Source organism: Microtus oregoni, unplaced genomic scaffold (genome assembly GCF_018167655.1).
Source record: "Microtus oregoni isolate MIOR12 unplaced genomic scaffold, Mior012 000036F_ref0000092, whole genome shotgun sequence".
Lineage (NCBI taxonomy): Eukaryota > Metazoa > Chordata > Mammalia > Rodentia > Cricetidae > Microtus > Microtus oregoni.
Genome location: NW_024543095.1, coordinates 5,398,884 through 5,418,031, shown reverse-complemented (window position 1 = coordinate 5,418,031; position 19,148 = coordinate 5,398,884). Strand labels below are relative to the sequence as shown.

The following is a 19,148-nucleotide window of genomic DNA, read 5'->3' as shown; positions in this document are numbered from 1 at the left end:
CAGCTGGAAAACATTTTATTTTCTACTTCATATAACATTGTTCAAGACCACATGACTTCAAAGGTCTCTTTCCCGCAACTTTTATGATTTAAAGGTACCACTTAAAAATATTTACTGATGCTATAAATATTATTTTTCCTATATATTAATGATTTTAATGAATGCCATATTAATTATATCTCTTGCTCCTTTGGTCAAAAAGATAAACAGAACTTTAAATCAAATGTTTAGACATTCAAAACTGTTTTTTAAGAGCATATACACACAAACCAAATCTATACTGCAACTATTATTTCAAAAATTATACACAATTTAAAAACAAATTTTAAGTTTTATAAAGAACATTAATGGCCAAATAAAGGAAAGTTTGAGCATCAGATTTAGTATCTTAATTTTTAGGCTATTCAGAAATATATTTTGTGAATAAGAATTATTTCATAAATATATATGTATAAATATAAATAGGTATCTACAGGATCTGTGGTGCAGGAGAAAATTCTTCAAAGAAAAAATTGCACTTTTATATTTTCAGGATGTTATTAATTCACACTTCAAGTGAGATACAATTTCCCATCTAGGTGCTTTTGGCACAAGTGTTCAGGTGAATATTGACACAATCTGAAAAAAACACAACACTTTTTATTTATTCGCAGAATATGAAGAACCAAACAGAATTCAGAATTCTGACCAAAGAATCCCAGATAACTGCAATTACTTAAATACAAAAAATATTGTTTTAAAAAGACTTTAAACCTGCCTTTCTATCTGGAATGTATAAAATTTTACTAGTTATGTTTTTTCCAACCCCTTCAGCAAGAATTCCCAGCTCAATACAAATGTAACACCATCTTTTTCAACTCATGTACAACTTGGATCACACCCCAGTATATAAGGACAAAAAATAAATGTACAATAAAAAGATTGGATAAATGAGGAGAGGCTTTTTGGTCTTGAATTCTTCACCCACGAGTAATGAAGCAGCACTGTAGGCAGCCCAAAACACACCAAACAGCTTAAAGAACAAAGAAAGAAAACAGCAGCGTATTAGCAAATCAATCAACATTTTACTATCACAGAAAACAGTTACAATGTTTTAAAAAGTGATCCACCAAGTGAGACTTTTTAAGAATATTCTCTCTTGCTCTTTAACTTCTGTAATTAAAAAAGAAAAGAAACCTAGTTGTAACAATCATTTGTACCTTCTATACAAAGAGAAACTTCCAGTCAGGCATAGTGGCACTCAACATAAATTCATGGTCAGCTTGGACTACACAATGAGTTCATGGCCAACTGTGGTTATAGTGTCAGACTGTTTCAAAATAAAAACAAAACCAGCAGGAAACTGACATATAAAACACACACACACACGACTTTTACAAAGTCAAAGCTGTAAAATACAACACACAACACACTTTCTTTTAAAAAGTCATAACCCCATGTGACTTGGATGCAATGTGCCACTCATGCAGCATGCTATGCAGACCAAGCTGGCCCCAAACTCAGAGACTGAATGGCAGCTTTCCTGAATGCTAGGATTAAAGGGCTATGCCACCATGCCCAGATTAAACCAAAGAGTTTCTAAGGCAAAAAAATCTAGTGTTCAGTCTTTTAATCAAGTAGCCCTAGTGATAATGAAGTTATTTTTCTTTGTTGAGAAATGGTTTCATTCAGTGTCCCACTGTCCTAGAATTCATTCTTTGGCTCAGGCTTGCTTTTGAATCCACAACACACTTGCCTTAGCCACCTGAGCGGTAAGGAGTATAAACTTGCAGAGTCACCACAGCCTGCTGATGATCTAGCCACTTTTGAAAACACAGTTATTTATGCCAAACTGAATAATTTAATACCTGAAAGAGGGCTCACAATTTAAGTTAAAACTATATACACCATTATTATCACTCCTTTCCTAGGAATAGGAAGAGGCACCAGGGTTTGGTGAAAAAGGAGCACCAGGCTGTACTTTAAGATGAACTTCAAACGCTCAGGTATCTGAGAGTAACTTTGAATTTCTGGTCCTCTTGTTTTTATCTTCCAAGTAGTGGATTAAGATGTGTGCTAGTTTCAGTGGAATTTTAAATAAATACCCCCAAATCTGTTACATGAATTCATATTTAATAGTACTGAGATGAAATACTATAAAATTTTAAAGTATGATTATCCTGAAATTTTATTTGGTCTCCAGTCTTCCCAAGATACCTACAGATTTCATAATTACTGGTGACAGCAGGTGGGGTGGGGGAATCAGAAGAAACCACATTGGTAAAAAAAAAACCTCTGTTCCCAAATATTACTGTCTCGGGAAGTTTTAGGTTATGATATTCTTATCCGCAGGACCAGCATACTTTCATACAAAAAACAGTTAGCTGTATAGTTCATACTATATAAATAACTTACTTTTATAAGTGTAGACACCATTTCAAAAGATCCGACCACCAAAAGTATAGGGGCTATTACAATGAGAGGAAGTAATGAATATCCTATCACTCCAAGAACTTGGCCATATGCAACCTGTGAATTTTAAAAAATTTAAATAAACATTATAGGAATCAGAATACTTAGGCACTTTTCAGTATCATTCTTTGTTGTACTGACATAAATAAAAAAAATTAGGAAATCATAAAGTGTCATGCCCAACATATTTTAAATTATCACCTCCTTTTATATATTCCAGGGCCAAATATATCACTATATTTTCAATATGTTTCAGTTTCCTGATATTCAAAACCCACATATGCAGCTCTTGTCTCTAGCTCGAAGATTATGTCTAGCCACCTACAGTACAGATCATTATACTGTATACATATGATACACATACATAAAGTTATGCTTAAACCGGGTGGTGGTAGCACACGCCTTTAATCCCAGCACTTGGGAGGCAGAGACAGGTGAATCTCTGAGTTCGAGGCCAGCCTGGTCTACAAAGTGAATTCCAGGACAGCCAACGCTGTTACATAGAGGAACCCTGTCTCGAAAAATAAAGTTTCTCTAAAAAAAAAAGAAAAAAAAAGTCTTCATGTGGTTTAGGAAAAGTACCTTCCCTTGGAAGTGGAGTTCAGAAGGCTATGAGCCATTATCATGTGCTCTGGAAGAGCAGTAAGTACTCTTAACCACCGAGTCATATCTCCAGCTTCCCTCCCCTTTTCTGAGACAAGGTCTCATACAACTCAGGATGACTTCAAACTCACTATGTAGCCAAGGACAACACAGAACTCCTGATCTTTTTGCTTCAATCTCTGTAGTGTTGACATTATGGGTTTGACCTACAATGTCTAGCATTTCTGCTGGGGGAATGTGGTAAGAAAACAAGATTTCACCATGTAGCCCAAGCTGGCTTCAAACTTGATCCTTTGCCACAGCTTTTCCAGCGCCAGGATTACAGGTGTGGAACAGTATACTTGGCTCAAAGACCATTTTAAAATATCACAATCACCATCTTCAGATAAAAAGCCAAGAACTAAAGAAGTCATGTGTGGCAAAGAGAGACAGAAAGAAGGGCAACTAGGAGACTGTGAAAAGAAACTTACCATAACAATTTTTAAAAATTTTTTTTACTAATGTGTATGTTCGTGGGTCTATGTGTATGTGCTGATGGAGGTCAGAACAAGGCATTAGATCCCCTGAACTGGTGTGATAAACTGTTCTTAGATGATCTGCCAGGGCTGGGAACTGAACTCAGTGCTCTATAAGAGCAACAAGTGCTCTTAAGTGCTGAACCCTCTCTCTGGCCCATATTTTCACTTTTGACAGTGCTAGGAATTTATCCCAGGTCTTCGAATTTTAGCTACACCACAGCCTCCAAGTAAACACTTCAGCAAAGCAGTCAAAAATATATTTTCTCTCATTCAAGAACTAAACAAGCCCTACCGGTAATACTAAAGTTCCAAGAGTGCCACGTTCAGGGTACTAATAATGTTTTCTTGTTTCTTGAGACAGCATCCATCCACAAAGCCCTGGCTCTCCTGGAACTTACCATGTAGACAAGGCTCAGTGGTTAAGAGCACTACCTGCTCTTCCTAAAGGTCCTGAGTTCAATTCTCAGCAACCACATGGTGGCTCACAACCATCTGTAATGAGATCTGGTGCCCTCTTGAGGAAGAGACATGGTCAATCATCCTCATCAGCTTAGACCATGAAACCCAATATGGACAAGTTCAACAGAACTGCCATATATGGGCTGCCCATGCAGGCTTCAGCATTGCCAGGGCATAAATTTCATTTTTTTTCCCTCTTCAAGAACAAGTGCTCTTAACCACTGAGCTAACTCTTCAGCTCCCAGATTAATTTTTTAATGACAATTTTAAGCATATGGATAGAAATTCCTAACTAGAACAAACTTTTCTTTTTGAGACAGTTTCTGTCTTGAGATAGGGTTGAGATAGAGTTCTCTGTGTAGCTTTGGAGCCTATTCTAGAACTCACTTTATAGACAGTGCTGGCCTCAAACTCACAGAGAACTGCCTGCCTCTGCCTCTTGAGTACTGGAATTAAAGGCGTGTAGCACTACTACCACCTGGCCTGGAACAAACTTTTAAGAAACTATTACTTCCTGAGTTTTGGAGTAGTATCTAGGAACAATATCTACATTCACCTGAAAAGCTATCGAAAATACCCTATTTTCCAGCTGTTTAGCCATGTGTGAAGCCTTCCTTTCTTCATATAATTTAACTAAAGCTAGACATCATAAGGCATTGATGAAGAAAGTCAGTCTTAAAAGCTAGTTTCCAAAAAGCGCATGTCAAAATTACTCTTCTAGGGGCTGGAGAGATGGCTCAGAGGTTAAGAACACTGACTGCTCTTCCAAAGGTCCCGAGTTCAATTCCCAGCAACCACATGGTGGTTCACAACCATCTATAATGAGATCTGGTGCCCTCTTCTGGCATGCAAGCATACATGGAAGGGATGTTGTATACATAATAAATAAATCTTTAAAAAAAAAATTACTCTTCTAGCAATCCTGTTTTAGAAAGATATAGTAGCCTTCAGCTATACGAGACTCTTGCTTCAAAAAACAAAAACCCACTCTATTTTCAATTAGGGCAATTTCTGATTAACATAAGGGAATCTCTATGGTAACTGAGAACTGGTATGAAACCTGTTGCCAACTCTATGCTTCTGTATATTTGATAGGTGGGAAGCAATCTCTCCTCTTCATTCCTTGTATTTATTGAGTAGATTTAATATCTATATCAACCATCTGGATGGAACTAGTATAAAGATAACTTCCAGGACAAGAACTATTTATTATTTATTATTATAGTTGGGCATGGTGGCATACGCCTTTAATTTCAGCACTCAGGGACAAAGGCAGGTGGAAGTCTGTTGAGTTTGAGGCCAGCTTGGTCTACAAAATGAGTTCCAAGACAGCCAGAGATATGTAGACAGATCCTGTATCAAAAAATAAAAATAACCAAAGACTCATTTATTAGCCAGGTATGGCCGGTCACACCTGTTTGAGGCCAGTTTGGTCTACACAGCAGTTCTAGGTTAGTAGGGGCCATAAACTGACACTATCTCACAAACAAAAAAACAGATAAATAGGCTGGAGGGAGGGCTCAGCGGTCATAAGCTTGTATTTTTTTTTCAGTACACCTGAGTTCAGTTCCCAATACTTGCCCAACTCTAGCTCAACAAGGTCTGATGACTTCTTTTTGTAAAGCAGGGTGTGCTTATCTCTACCTTTTTACCTCAACCCTTAGGGAGCAGAAGCAGGCAGATCTTTGCGAGTTCAAAGCTAGTCTGGTCTACACAGTGAGTTCCAGGCTAGCTAGGGCTCTAAAGTGAGACTGTCTAGAAAACAAAACAAAAACAAACACTAAAGAAGCTATCTCTCAAAATAATTACTTACAGCCGGGCGATGGTGGCACATGCCTTTAATCCCAGCACTCAGGAGGCAGAGGCAGGCGGATCTCTGTGAGTTCGAGACCAGCCTGGTCTACAGAGCTAGTTCCAGGACAGGCTCCAAAGCCACAGAGAAACCCTGTCTTGAAAAACCAAAAAAAAAAAAAAAGTACTTACTTCTCCACCAAGAACTCTAGCCAGTAAGAAAATTGTCAGTGAACCAAATATCCAAATGGTTATAATCCATGAGACCACCTTCAAAAGGGAAAAAAAATCATTAACTAAAGAAAAGTCTAATAAACTACTAAGCTTTCAGAAATTCAACTTTCTGCAACTTATGACAGCTTAGCAAGCCCCATTTCAGGACAGAGGTGCTGTTAGTACTCAAGGACATTCCCAAAACTTACAAATACAAGGTTTAGTACAAACTTAGAGCCAAACTGAAAGTTCAACAATTACTAACTGCTTATAGAAACTTCAGGATTTCAAGAACATGCTAAAAGATTTGGGGGGTGGGGGGAGGTTGGTTTTTCAAGACAAGGTTTCTCTGTTTAACAGCCTTTAGAAACCCTTTCTCTAATCCAAAAAGAAAGAAAGCAGAAACATACATATATAAAGAAACACAAACAGTGCCTAGATCTTAGTTTCCTTCATTTCCTTAGTTCTCACAATGTAGTGCATGCTGGCTTCAAACTCACTGTCTAGCTCAGGATGAGCTCACACAGCAGTCTTCCTGCCTCAGCTTCCCACTACACCCAGCTTACAGATTTTGGTTCCTAACAGTCCCTCACGAGAACTGAGCCTATATAAGTACTGTCTGCTTCCCAGGCTACACCAGAGAATAATGCAAAATTAGTTCATAAATACCTGTGGAGTTAGAAGAAAGGTTACTCAAAAAGTATGTTATATGGAGGTGGGAAGCAGCTCAGCTGAAAAAGTGTTTGAACACTTGAATCCTCATTCTGAGGATTCCTGGCGGTAGGATTTAGGACTGAAGTAGAGGTAGTAGCCAGTGGCTGGCGGTTATGCTCTTCTGACCTTCAGGCTCAACCCTAATATCTGTCTCTGGGTTTTTATTACAAACATAAGATTGAGGCTTTTATTCTCAGGACCCACACAAAAAGCTAGGTGAAGTGGCACACACTTGTAATCCCAGCACTGAAGAAATGAGAGACAGAACTTAGCCTAACCGGCAAGCTCCCGGTCTAATGTAGATCCTGTCTCGAAAAATCAAAAAAAAAAAAAAAAAAAGAAATCAAAGTTCTGAAGAACAACCATCAAAGTTGACTTCTGTGGTCTCCGTGTGAAATACACAACTGCACATTCACCTATGCACACACATACACATACGAGTTAAGGGTTTAAAGGTCAATGGCTAATAATCAGGAACAAACTGAACAATAAAATAAATGGTAATATTGGGTTATAGTTTAGAGAACAAAATAAATATTGAATATACTGATGTAAATAACTGAGTACTTAAGTAACAGAAAAGAAGGGTGACTGTTCCTTAGAAAATATTAATAAACATAGATGAAATGAAGGAAATAGGGTAATCATCATTCAATGAATACTATAGTACTAATCAGGTAAAAAATTTATTGGGCTCAAGTTTGATGAGAAACAAGGTATTTACATAAGTCAAAGTATCACTAGAACACACATAAAGAACAAGTTAAACTGGTGGCACATACCTATATCTTAATACTCAGGAATCTGGGGCAGGAGGAGCATAAGATCAAGGCCTGCCTAGGCTACAGAGTGAGTCCCAAAACAAAAGTAAAAACAAATTAGCAAGACTATGTCTCAGGAAAAAAAAAAAGGCTGGATATATACAGCTCAGAGATAAAGAACTTGCTTAGCTATGTAGACCAGGCTGTCCTTGAACTCACAGAAACCACCTGCTTCTGCCTAACATATACACATAATTAAAAACAGTAAAATTAATCACAAAAAAAAAATAAAATGTGGAAAACCTGGGGCCAGAGAGACAGCTGAATGGTTAAGAGTACTTGTTGCTCTTGCAAGGGACCAAGGTGACTCTTAGCACCCAAAGGATGACTAAGAACCACCCATACATAAGCCTAGCTCCAAAGGATGACTGAGAACCACCCATAAGCCTAGCTCCAAAGGTCCAACAGACATGCACACAGCACACACATTTGCATATAGGCAAAACATACATATAAAGTAAAATAAATAAAAATCTAAAATAAAATATGGATAAGCTGAGAAAGAATTAATCCAAGGTACTTCATTAAGAAACAATTTTAGGAATGAAAAAGTGAGAAAAAAATAGGCAAACGTAAAACATCTCTCAAATATGTGTTTTTATAGTAAATATGTGACTACATTTAATTTTTGAACGTCATAAAAAGATCTAACATTTGTATAAAATGAGGTATACTTACCCTAAACTGTCCATATAATGATATCATTGAAAAGAAAAGGACAACAGCCAGTGGACCCCAAAAGTCAGGATTGTCTCTCACTACTTGTCTATTAAAACCAAGCGATGGCATTGGCATCAAAACACAACGGATTTTGTAGTAAATATCTTTTAGATCAATGTCCAATTCTTCCCTATAAATTTAAAATAACATTCTTAAAAAACATGTAATTTTGAACAGTAAAACAGGTTTAAAATAACTGTAAACTTAAACTAGATAATATGATACCCACAGGTCAATATCTGCATGTGAAGTATCTATGAGACTGATTTCATGAGAAAATATCTATCAAACTCACAGTTGCTGGGGTAACAGTTGCTCAACAGTTGAAATTGTAGTAGGTGTGAAGGGAAACACAGTGCTTCCAAGATCTGCCTCTGTCTGAGTACTGGGATAAAGGTGTGTACCACCTTGCCTGGCCCATAATTATGTTTTAGACCTGAGTTTCAGCCTTAACCTTGCTGAACCTTGCTTTTAGATGACAGTGACTATTTGGGATAGCTGGTCAAACAAGATAAACAGTGTAGAGCATACCTATTTATATGTGTGTTTAAGACAAAGACAGTTTTTTTTTTTTCAAAGTGGTCACTCTTGCTGGGCAATGGTGGTGCACGCCTTTAATCCCAGTACTCGGGAGGAAGAGACAGGTGGATTTCTGTGAGTTTGAGGCCAGCCTGGTCTACAAAAGAGTTCCAGGACAGGTCCCAAAGAAACACAGAGAAACCCTGTCTCGAAAAACAAAACAAAACAAACAAACAAACAAAAAGTGGTCACTGTCTCTTTTGAGAGAGGGTTTCACTAAGTATCCTTGCTAGCCTGGAACTCAAAAAGACCACCTGTCCTTGTCTCCAAAGTGTTGGGATTAAAGGCATGCCAGCAGAGTGGATTTTGCTCTTTCTTCTCAAGATCACTTATAACATGTTGAGTGTGAATGTTTGAGCACAGGCAGGTCTACGTGTGGGTGCCAGTGCACACACTGTACACACTGAGGCCAGAAGGTGCAGAGTGCGCTATCCATCGATCTCCATGTCGTCCTTTTAAGATAGGGTCTCTGCCTGAACCTGGGCTCAGGTTTTCTTGGCCAAACTCCTAATTCTTATGTATCTACCTCTCAAAAACTGAGATTACAAACATATAGTACAAAGTCCAGCTTCCAGCTTTAAAAATTTATATATATATATATGTGTGTATGCATATATGTGCATATATATATATATACACACACACATATACACAGTTTTCCTTTTTTGAGTCAGAGTTTCTCTGTAAAACAGTACTCACACATATACAGTTTTCCTTTTTTGAGTCAGAGTTTCTCTGTAAAACAGTACTGGCTGTCAGGGAACTTGCTTTGCAGACCAGGCTGGCCTCGAACTCACAGAGATCCACCTGCCTCTGCCCCGAGTACTTGGGATTAAAGGTGTGTGCCACTACCTGGCCAGCTTTAAAACTTTTTAAGAGATACTTTTTTTAAATAAATGTTTTATCTGCAGGTATGTTTGTGTAATACACGTGTGCCTAATGCCCTCAGAAGTCAGAAGAGGAAATCAGATCCCTTGGAACTGGAGTTACAAGCAGTTGTGAGCCACCATGTGGATTCTGGGAACAGAAACCCAGTCCCTACAAGAGCAGTCACACCATTTCTCCAGTTCCCATTTAAAAACCCCTGACACCCACAGCCAACAGGCTAAGAGCATTTTTTCCTCATCACTTCAGGTGCTAGTAAAACTAGTGCTAAAACCTGCTTTTAAAGACTTTATGTGTGTGTGTCTCTGTGTGTGTGTGTGTTTGTATAAGCGAATGCCATGTATATACAGGCGCCTACAAAGGCCAGAAGACTGGTCAGATCCCCACAGGCTGGAGTTACAGGCAGCTGTGTTGCCTGAGATAGATGATGATGGCACTAAAACTCAAGTTCTCTGAAAGAGCAGGAAGTACTCATAACTACTGAGCCATCTCTCTAGGCCCTGCTACTGCTGTTCACCTAACCGGTTAAAATTTTCCTTTAACTGACTTTAAAAATATAAAAGAACATAAACATCCCACAGAATAGGTCCTAAAGATCACAAAAGACACATCCCTTCACGTACAAAAGTGGCTTGTTATCTTCAGGGTCCTCATCTTCAACTTCCAGAAGCCAGCCATACCCTCTTTGTCTCAGAAATGTGGTAGCTGTAGATTCTTTGATAAAATCTCCACCTCCACCGAGATTTAATTTGACATCTGGGGCTGCTATAGAACCACTGAGATCTTAGGAGAGAAGACAAAACTGTGACCAGAGAGAAATATGTGAACGTGAACCAAAATGTACATATATTCGTATAATTATACTTTGTCAATCCTTTGGATATTTGCTATTCCATATAATCAAGTTTCATCAGACAGACATTGTGCCACTTTTTATTTTACAATTAGAACAACAACAACAACAAAACCGAACTGGTGAAAGACAAGGCAGGTACAATGGTACAGGCCTGTCATCCTAGCGTTCAGGAGGCCAAGGCCCAGGTTGGCCTCGAATTCAGTACATAGACAAAGATGATCTTCAACTTCTGGCCTTCCTGCTACCACCTCCCAATGCTAGGATGAGTCACCAGAACGCCTTTATACAGGGCTGGAGATTCAACTCAGAGGCTCCTGCCTACTACCAACTAAGTTCCTCCTCAGCCCTATACCATACTTTCTAGAGCAGGTATCATCTACCTCTTTCCTATCAGTCCATTATCTGAGAGGCTACATTTTGTAAAATGATTACCTCCTTAAGATTTTCCTGACTTTTGTTGATCTTGAATTCTCCATCTGTCTCGGCCTCTCAAGAGCAGGGATTACAGACATGATCCACCTAGCCTGGCTTTCTCTGATCTACGTAGGGTTAATTTTCCTTTTAATCTTTTATTAAATTCTAAGACAGTGCTGCTCAAAAATGCTAAGATCCTTTGAATTACCCAGGGATCCTGATAAATATAAATTCAGACTAAGGAAGATTATACCCATGTGTCAGGCAATGTTAATTCTGCTGGCCTGCAGCACAAACCAGATACAGAATTATCTATTTGTTTGACATAAAATAATGACACCTAGCTACTCTGGAGACTGAGGCAAGATGTCAAATTCAAGGCAACACTGGCTACATACTGAGTTTACAGCCAGCCTGAGTAACTTAATATGACTGGGCTTAAAGGGGTGCTCCGCCACCACCACCTGGCTCCAAAATAATTTCTAAAGGAGAACACAAAACATAGTCAAAGAAATCAAGATTTCAAAGAAAATCCATGTTCATCTCCAGACTGAAATTTCTTTTCTTTCTTCTTTGTTGAGACAAGGCCCTGGTGAGCCTGGAACTTGATATGTATGTAGTCCAGGCTGGCCTCAAACTCAGCGATCTACCAGCCTCTGTCTTCCAAGCGTGGGGATCACTGGGATTCACTACCCAACACACCGTAGTCTCTCTCTTACACTATATTTCTAAAGCAAAATCAGCTTGTTTTTTCATGCTGGGCAGTTAAATCTAGTCCCTGGAAAGTAAACAAAATTAAAGCAAAACCCCAAAATTACTAGCAGATAAAGAGTCAGGTTACAAGGAGTTGAACGAAGTGGGGAAGGGAATCCCATGCAGCACAAAAATCTTCCCAGTACCAGTGGTTGATCAAAACAATACAAGCTCAGTCTGTCGAGGCTGTTGGGGACACTGAGTTGAATTCCTACAGTTTCAAATGCTCCTAAATCCAGTTTTCTGAATATTGTGGTCAAACCCTACAAACTGGACACAGGGATCTGAGCTAGAAAACAAATCCAATAAAAACCACGACTCCTTTGAAGTTCGTTCTCCTTAAGCCGCCAAAGGTAACCTCAGGAGAAAGAAAGAAAGAACAAACAAAAAGCTTTTCTGTTAATAGCAGAGGAACACAGACCCACTTTGTTCTCATTCTTTGATCCTTCACCCTTTTGAGCAACTGCGGAGTGGAGCATTTCAGAAAGAAAACCCTGACCGACCGGCGGGTCACTGGTCACCCCGCCCGTCGCCGGAGAGGGTGGCCCAGCGGCGGTGCCTGCGCCCCGCACCCTCCCGAGTCATCTGCGGTCTCGGGGGAAGGCCCAGCGGGCACAGGGGCGGAGTCCCCACTCGGCCACCCCTGCTCCGGAGCCCCGTCGGGCCCACTCTCACCTTCCGCGTCCGCCGAGGAGACGAAGGTGAAGTCCCCGTTGGCGGGCGCATAGGCCGGGGGCGGGCCCGGAGGCTGCATCCCGCCGGCCTCGGAGCCCACGGCGGTGCTGGGGCGCGGCTGGGCCCGGGTCCTCGCACGGTGACGACCGTGCTAGCGGGCGGCTTGCGAGCCGGGAGGCGGGGGCTGGGACGAGGGCGGAGACGCGCGAGCCAGGCCACTCGGCTGCTCCCGACGAGGTCGCACCGGAGCCCGGCCGGTGGCGAGCGCCCAAGCACCACGACGCCGGCGCCCTGACAGGACCATAACAGTGACAGCGCCGCCGGGATTGGCTGTTTGTAATCTGCTCTCCCATTGGCTCCCTGGGGAAGGTTATGATTGGCCCTTCCTGTTGTTGATTCCGGAAATTCAACCCTGTACCGGAAGTTACCTCGGGAAATCTCTGTCCCGCCCTAAGCTGTTTGTTTAAATGGTTTACTCTCTTCCCCCCCCCTTCAGTTTTTATAAACGCATTCTTTTCCTTGTAGATAAACAGAATTTGAGAGGTTAGTCGTATGGCTCACGCTTGTAGTCCCTGCGCTGTGAAGACTGAGGCAGTAGAAACATTGGGCGTTAGAGGCCAGGTTTGGCTACAAAGTGAGATCCCCGCCTGCGCCACCACCGCCAGGCTGAGACACCCCCCCCCTTCTAAAACCAAAACAAACTCACAAAAACGACTTAAGTTTCAAGACTTCAATCCCTCATCTCTGACTCCAGAATTCTGCTACCTTTACTCGTTAGTTGTGTAGAATATTGACAAAAGTTACATGTCCTTTCAAAGACTTAATCTCACCTTTAATATAAAGAGGCTGGGTGACAGAATGGGCATAGTAAGGCTGTAAATCGCCACCTACAGACTAGATATAGTCTAGCCGAATTCATTTATGAGGAAGGCGACAGGCCAGAGAGAAGAAATTAGGACAACACTTAACAACTTAAGCAAATTAGTCCCCTTGCTTCTCACCAAGTGCTCACTTCATCTGTGCCTGCAGAAGCCACAAGAGGGCGTCAGATCCCCTAGAACTGGTGTTAAAGCAGATTTGCACCACCTGAGTGGGTACTGGGAACTCAAACGCAAATCTCTACAAAGGAAGCAAGTGCACTTAATCTCTGAGTCATCTTTCTAGCCCCTCATCTATGTTTGTAATCTTAAAATGTATTTTAATCATTTTAATTATGTATATATGTATACACAGGAGTGCAGGCTCCTGCGAGACCACAACACAGTGTCCACTTCCCTGACAAGGGTGCTGGGAACAGAACTTGGAAACTCTGCAAGAGCAGTATGGGCTCTAACATATGAGCCACCCTTTGGTCCCTACCTATGTTTTTAAATGTTCAAATTAGTCTGCTTAAATTTAAAATTCAAGATACATAAAAGTGGCTTCCAGTTTGGGGAGTTCTGAGGGTATATTGTGAAGCAGTCGTGCGAAGATGTACAATGAATCTATAATGTTGCAAAGGAAAGGCATACCCTGTAATTTTTTTTCTGAGAAAAGGTGTCTCCCTGTAGGGAGCCTGTCCTGCCCTGGAACTCGCTCTGTAGTCCAGGCTAGGATTAAAGGCGTGCACCACCATGCCCAGTGGTGTATTTTTTTTAAATATATTTATTATGTATATAGTGTTCTGTCTATATGTATGCCGGCTGGTCAGGAGAGGGTGCCAAATCTTATTACAGATGGTTTTAATATTTATTTATTTATTATGTATACAATATTCTGTCTGTGTATATACCTGCAGGCCAAAAGAGGGCACCAGACCCCATTACAGATGGTTGTGAGCCACCATGTGGTTGCTGGGAATTGAACTCAAGACCTTTGAAAGAGCAGGCAATGCTCTTAACCTCTGAGCCATCTCTCCAGTCCCCTTACAGATGGTTTTGAGTGACCATGTGGTTGCTGGGAATTGAGCTCAGGACCTCTGGAAGAGTAAACAGTGCTCTTAACTACTGAGTGATCTCTCCAGCCCCCAGTGGCGTATTTAAAGAAGTGGTATAATGTAGTCCAGGCAGGCCTCCAAGTTCATATTTACCTGAGGTTTTCTTGAACTTCTGATCTTCCTCTGTCTTCCCAGTGAAGTCATTACAGGCATGGCCTGTAACGCAGGACAATCAGACGTGATAGGGAGTCAAGTCAAAGCAGGAACTCAGTTTATTACTGTGTCAACTTATATGGGTTAAGTGACATCGTGGGATGCAGGGGTACCTCCAGCCAATGAGAGACTGCCAAGCCCTTCCTCTGGTTGGAGGGGCATCTACTTAGATTTTGCTGTCTCATCCTCACTCAGTTCCCTCAAACGTGAGCCAGGCTTTTCTCTGTCCTACAGGTCTTGAGATTTTGGCCCAACAAATCTCAGTTCTCCCGCTCCTCTCCTCCTGTACCCTTCACCTCCCCCCCCCCATCTGCTTCTCAACTAAGTCTGTCCCATCACCTTATTGAGGCAGGACCCCACCCACCCATCCACCAACAGCGTGCCTGTGTTTAGGCTGAGGAAAGTATCTCTCCATAGAGAATGGGCTCCACAAAGTCAGTCCATGCATAAGGGCTAGATCCTGGTCCCACTGCCAGTGGCCCCACACGCTGCCCAAGCCACACCATTGTCACCTGCATTCAGGAGTCCTAGCTCAGTCCTATGCAGGTTCCCCAGTTGTCAGTATGGAGTAAGTGGGCTCCCACTAGGTGGGGTCAATTGACTCTGTGGGTTTTCCCATCATGGTCTTAACCCCTTTGTTCATATTATTGCTTCTCCCTCACTTTGATTGTGCTCCGGGAGCTCGGTTAGTTGTGGATCTCTGCATCTGCTTCCATCTGTTTCTGGATAAGTGTTCTAGCTTCTCTGGGGTTGTGGACTGTAGTCTGGTTATCCTTTATTTTATGTCTGATATTAACTTATGAATGAGTAAACACTGTATTTCTCTTTCTGGGTCTGGGTCACCTCACTGAGGATGTTTTTTTCTAGTTCTGTCCATTTGCCTGCAATTTTTTTTAATTTTTCAAAACAGGATTTCTCTGTTTTTGGTGCCTGTCCTGTAACTCTATAGACTAGGCTGGCCTGGAACTCGCAGAGATCTTCCTGTCTCTGCTTCCCAAGTGCTGGGATTAAAGGCGTGCGCCACCACTGCTGCAAATTTCAAGATGTCATTGTTTTTTTTTTTACCACTGTGTAGTACTCCTTTGTGTAAATGTACCACATTTTCTTTATTGATTCTTTGGTTGAGGGGCATCTAGGTTGTTTCCAGGTTCTGGCTATTATGAATAATGCTGCTATGAACATAGTTGAGCAAATGTCCATGTGGTGTGAGCATGCCTCCTTTGGATATATGCCCCAAAGTGGATATTGTAATGGATGAAGTAAAATGCTACAGATCCCGAGTGGCTGCAGTGGCAGTGGGCAGCGGGTCCCAAGAGCAGCCGGTCCCAGGAAGAGACAGTGCAGTTCCCCAAGTGACTGCAGTGGGCCACGTGGGGCAGCGAGTCAAGTCCCATGAGGAAAGACAGACAGATGGGCAAGCCATGAGACCACACAGCAGGTCTCTGAAGGCGGCTGGTCCCAGGCAGGGAGCCATGTGGCAGGCGAGAGAGAGAGAGAGAGAGAGAGAGAGAGAGAGAGAGAGAGAGACATGGATAGGCACACCATGCAGAGTGAGACTGGGTATTTATTTAATGGATTATGGAGGGGAAATGGAGAAGGGGAGAAGAGCAGAGAGAGAGAGAAAGAGAGAGAGAGAGAGAAGGTAGGGACAGAAGCTGCCTCTTCTAAATGGAGCCAGATGGAAAAGGGAAGGACTCAGGCTGCAAGCTGAAGATCAGATTGCCTCAGCAAAAAGGGGGGGGGGGGGAGTAGTGGGCATGGCTTGTCTCTTAAAGGGACAGGACAGATCATTACAGTAATGATAAGTTTTTTTATAATAGAGCTTAGAATTTATTGAGTATACTAAACCTCAAGATTTTTAGCATTCTTGAAAGTTTTAGTTACCTCTTCTTTTATTTTAAAGAATTTTTAATGATTTATTTAACTTTATTTTTATGTGTCTTGGTGTAAAGGTTTCATATCCTCTGGAACTGGAGTTACAGACATTTGTGAACTGCCTTGTGGAATTGAACCTGGGTCCTCTGGAAGAGCAGTCAGTACACTTAACCACCAAGCCATCTCTCAAGCTCTAGTTACCTCTTCTAATATGTCTGCTGCTGTGTCCCATTTCCTTCCTTTCTGAAAATATGATTAGAGGCACACCAGTCATGGATTACTGAGTAACACACACACACACACACACACACACACACACACACAATACCTAATAACTCACACTTGCTCACACTTCAGATGCCAGGCATTATGGTAAGTGGTTTACATTCATCTGTTCAGTCATCACAAGAACCACGTAAAGCAAGAACTTTTCACAGATAAGGATAAACAGGAATTCTTCACAGATAACGAACAGGAAATAGGGAAAGAATACTTTCCAAAGGTCACAGAGATAGCAAGCAGCAGCAGTAGAACATGAGCCCTGAAAATCTGGTTCCATGATGCCAACTCTAATGCTTTGAAATCTTACAGCAAAGTATTTTCCCTCTGTGCTTGATGTTTATGGGGGGTGGGTCCTGGGGTTTTCTATTGTTGTTAATTGTTTATTCATCTCTGTATAAACCAAGCAGGATTTTTCAGATCATTGATTTGGTTTCTGGAATCTTCTTCCATCTGGCCCTTTGGGCAGGTAGGTTTATTGATTTTAAAGGAGCGGTACAAATGCTGTATTTAACTTGCTAATCTCATTTATTTCTTGTAAATATTGGTTGAGAGGACTGGCTTTTTCAAACTAAACTTTCTTTTCCTTTCTTCTTTTTTTTAGGTTTATCAAGACAGAGTTTCTCTGTAGCTTTGGAACTTGTCCTGGAACTAGCTCTTGTAGGCCAGGCTGGTTTCAAACTCACAGAGATCCACCTGCCTCTGTCTCCTGAGTGTTAGGATTAAAGGCGTATGCCACCACCTCCCAGCTCAGACTAAACTTTATAATAATCATTGGAACTACCTCATTATGAGGCCCTTTGGTTAGTTTCTGAATCAGCTGCTTCCCATTGTAAAAAGAAGTTTACCTGATCACGGTTGAGAGCAGCACTAATTGTTGCTGTTGTTGTTTTAAGACATGATACCTTGGTGTAGCCCTGGCTGACCTGGAATGCACTCTGTAGACCAGGCTGGCCTCAGACTCCTAGAGACTTCCCTCTTCCTCTGGAGTGCTGGGATGAAAGGTATGCACCACCATGCCCTGCTCTGCTGTGGCTGCTGCGCCTGCTTTTACTGTATAAATAATTTTGGGCCGGGCGATGGTGGCGCACGCCTTTAATCCCAGCACTCGGGAGGCAGAGGCAGGCGGATATCTGTGAGTTCGAGACCAGCCTGGTCTACAGAGCGAGTTCCAGGACAGGCTCCAAAGCCACAGAGAAACCCTGTCTCGAAAAACAAAACAAAAAAAAATAATTTTGGGTACCTCTCAGTAGACCAGGATGGCCTCAAACTTGCAATTCTCCTGCCTCTGCCTCAAGTAGCTGAGATTACAGTCATGTCACCATTCCCAGATATTTTTAAGTTTGTGAGCTCAAGTGTGTGTGTGTGTGTAGGAATGTGTTGAGTTGGTTTGTTTTGTTTTGAGACAGGGTTTCTCTGTGTGGCCCTGGTGTCCTATAACCCACTCTATAGACCACGCTGGCCTCAAACTCACAGAGAGTCACCTGTCTCTACCTCCCAAGTGCTGGAATTAATGGCAAGAGCCACCACTCCTGGCTATATTCCTTGGTTTTGAGATAAGGTCTCCCACGACCCAGGCTGATCCTGAACTTAGTACACAGTCAAGGATTTTTTATTTATTTATTCATTTATTTTGAATTTTCGAGACAGGGTTTCTCCGTAGCTTTTTGGTTCCTGTCCTGGAACTAGCTCTTGTAGATCCACCTGCCTCTGCCTCCCGAGTGCTGGGATTAAAGGCGTGCGCCGCCACCGCCCGGGCCAAGGATGACCTTAAACTTCTGATCCTTCTGCCCTTACAAGCACCTTACAAGTACTGGGACTGCAGGCATATGTCACCTCGCTCAGCTGTTTTCTATAACTTTAGTGTTGCCTTTTCTTTCATCTAATGGGTATATAGTAGTTTATTTGGAACGACTTGGGTTGGGATGAAGCTCAGTTGGTATTCACAAAGCCTTGGGTAGCATCACATGCTCACTATTGCCAAAATGTGCAAGATGTTGGAGGTCAGAAGATAACTCTCAGGAATCAGTTTCCTACTTCCATTGAGGGCTTCAGGCATGGAACTAAGACTGAACGGGTACAGCAAGAATCAGAAGCTGATTGACTGATTAGAACTTTAGAAGTCGCGGATCTCTGTGAGTTCGAGGCCAGCCTGGTCTACAAGAGCTAGTTCCAGGCCAGGAACCAAAAAGCTATGGAGAAACCCTGTCTCGAAAAATCCAAAAAAAAAAAAAAAAAAAAAAAAGAACTTTAGAAGTAATTTGTTAGCAATTTTGGTGTCTGACCCAAAAGCTCCTAACAGGCAAAACCTTTGGGACCTAATGACCCAGAGGCTGAAGATGGCCTCAGATCTGAAGCCTTTCCCAGGGGTTTCTTTGCTGTGGTCTGCCTACCTGATGTTTCCACCAATGTAC

The 19,148-nt window shown here is 41.7% G+C and overlaps 1 protein-coding gene across 1 annotated transcript; it reads right to left on the bottom strand.

Moving 5' to 3' along the window:
* Window positions 1–12,765, bottom strand: Yipf4 (Yip1 domain family member 4). The gene is made up of 6 exons (XM_041631098.1): window positions 12,453–12,765; window positions 10,378–10,537; window positions 8,249–8,420; window positions 6,015–6,092; window positions 2,395–2,508; window positions 1–1,012 (listed from the first exon to the last, which is right to left on the bottom strand). Exons 1-6 carry the CDS (start codon window positions 12,529–12,531, stop codon window positions 875–877), a joined length of 741 nt encoding a protein of 246 aa, XP_041487032.1. The 5' UTR covers window positions 12,532–12,765; the 3' UTR covers window positions 1–874.
* Between the last annotated feature and the right edge of the window lie 6,383 nt (window positions 12,766–19,148).

What these genes read in the sequence shown, in the direction of transcription:
- Yipf4 (XM_041631098.1), bottom strand. Translation starts at nt 12,531, where the DNA reads ATGCAGCCTCCGGGCCCGCCCCCGGCCTATGCGCCCGCCAACGGGGAC. An exon ending in CTCCTCGGCGGACGCGGAAG is followed by an intron (nt 10,538 to 12,452) that starts GTGAGAGTGGGC and finishes TTCTCTCCTAAG; the next exon opens with ATCTCAGTGGTTCTATAGCA. An exon ending in CTAGAGTTCTTGGTGGAGAA is followed by an intron (nt 2,509 to 6,014) that starts GTAAGTACTTTT and finishes TAAAATTCACAG; the next exon opens with GTTGCATATGGCCAAGTTCT.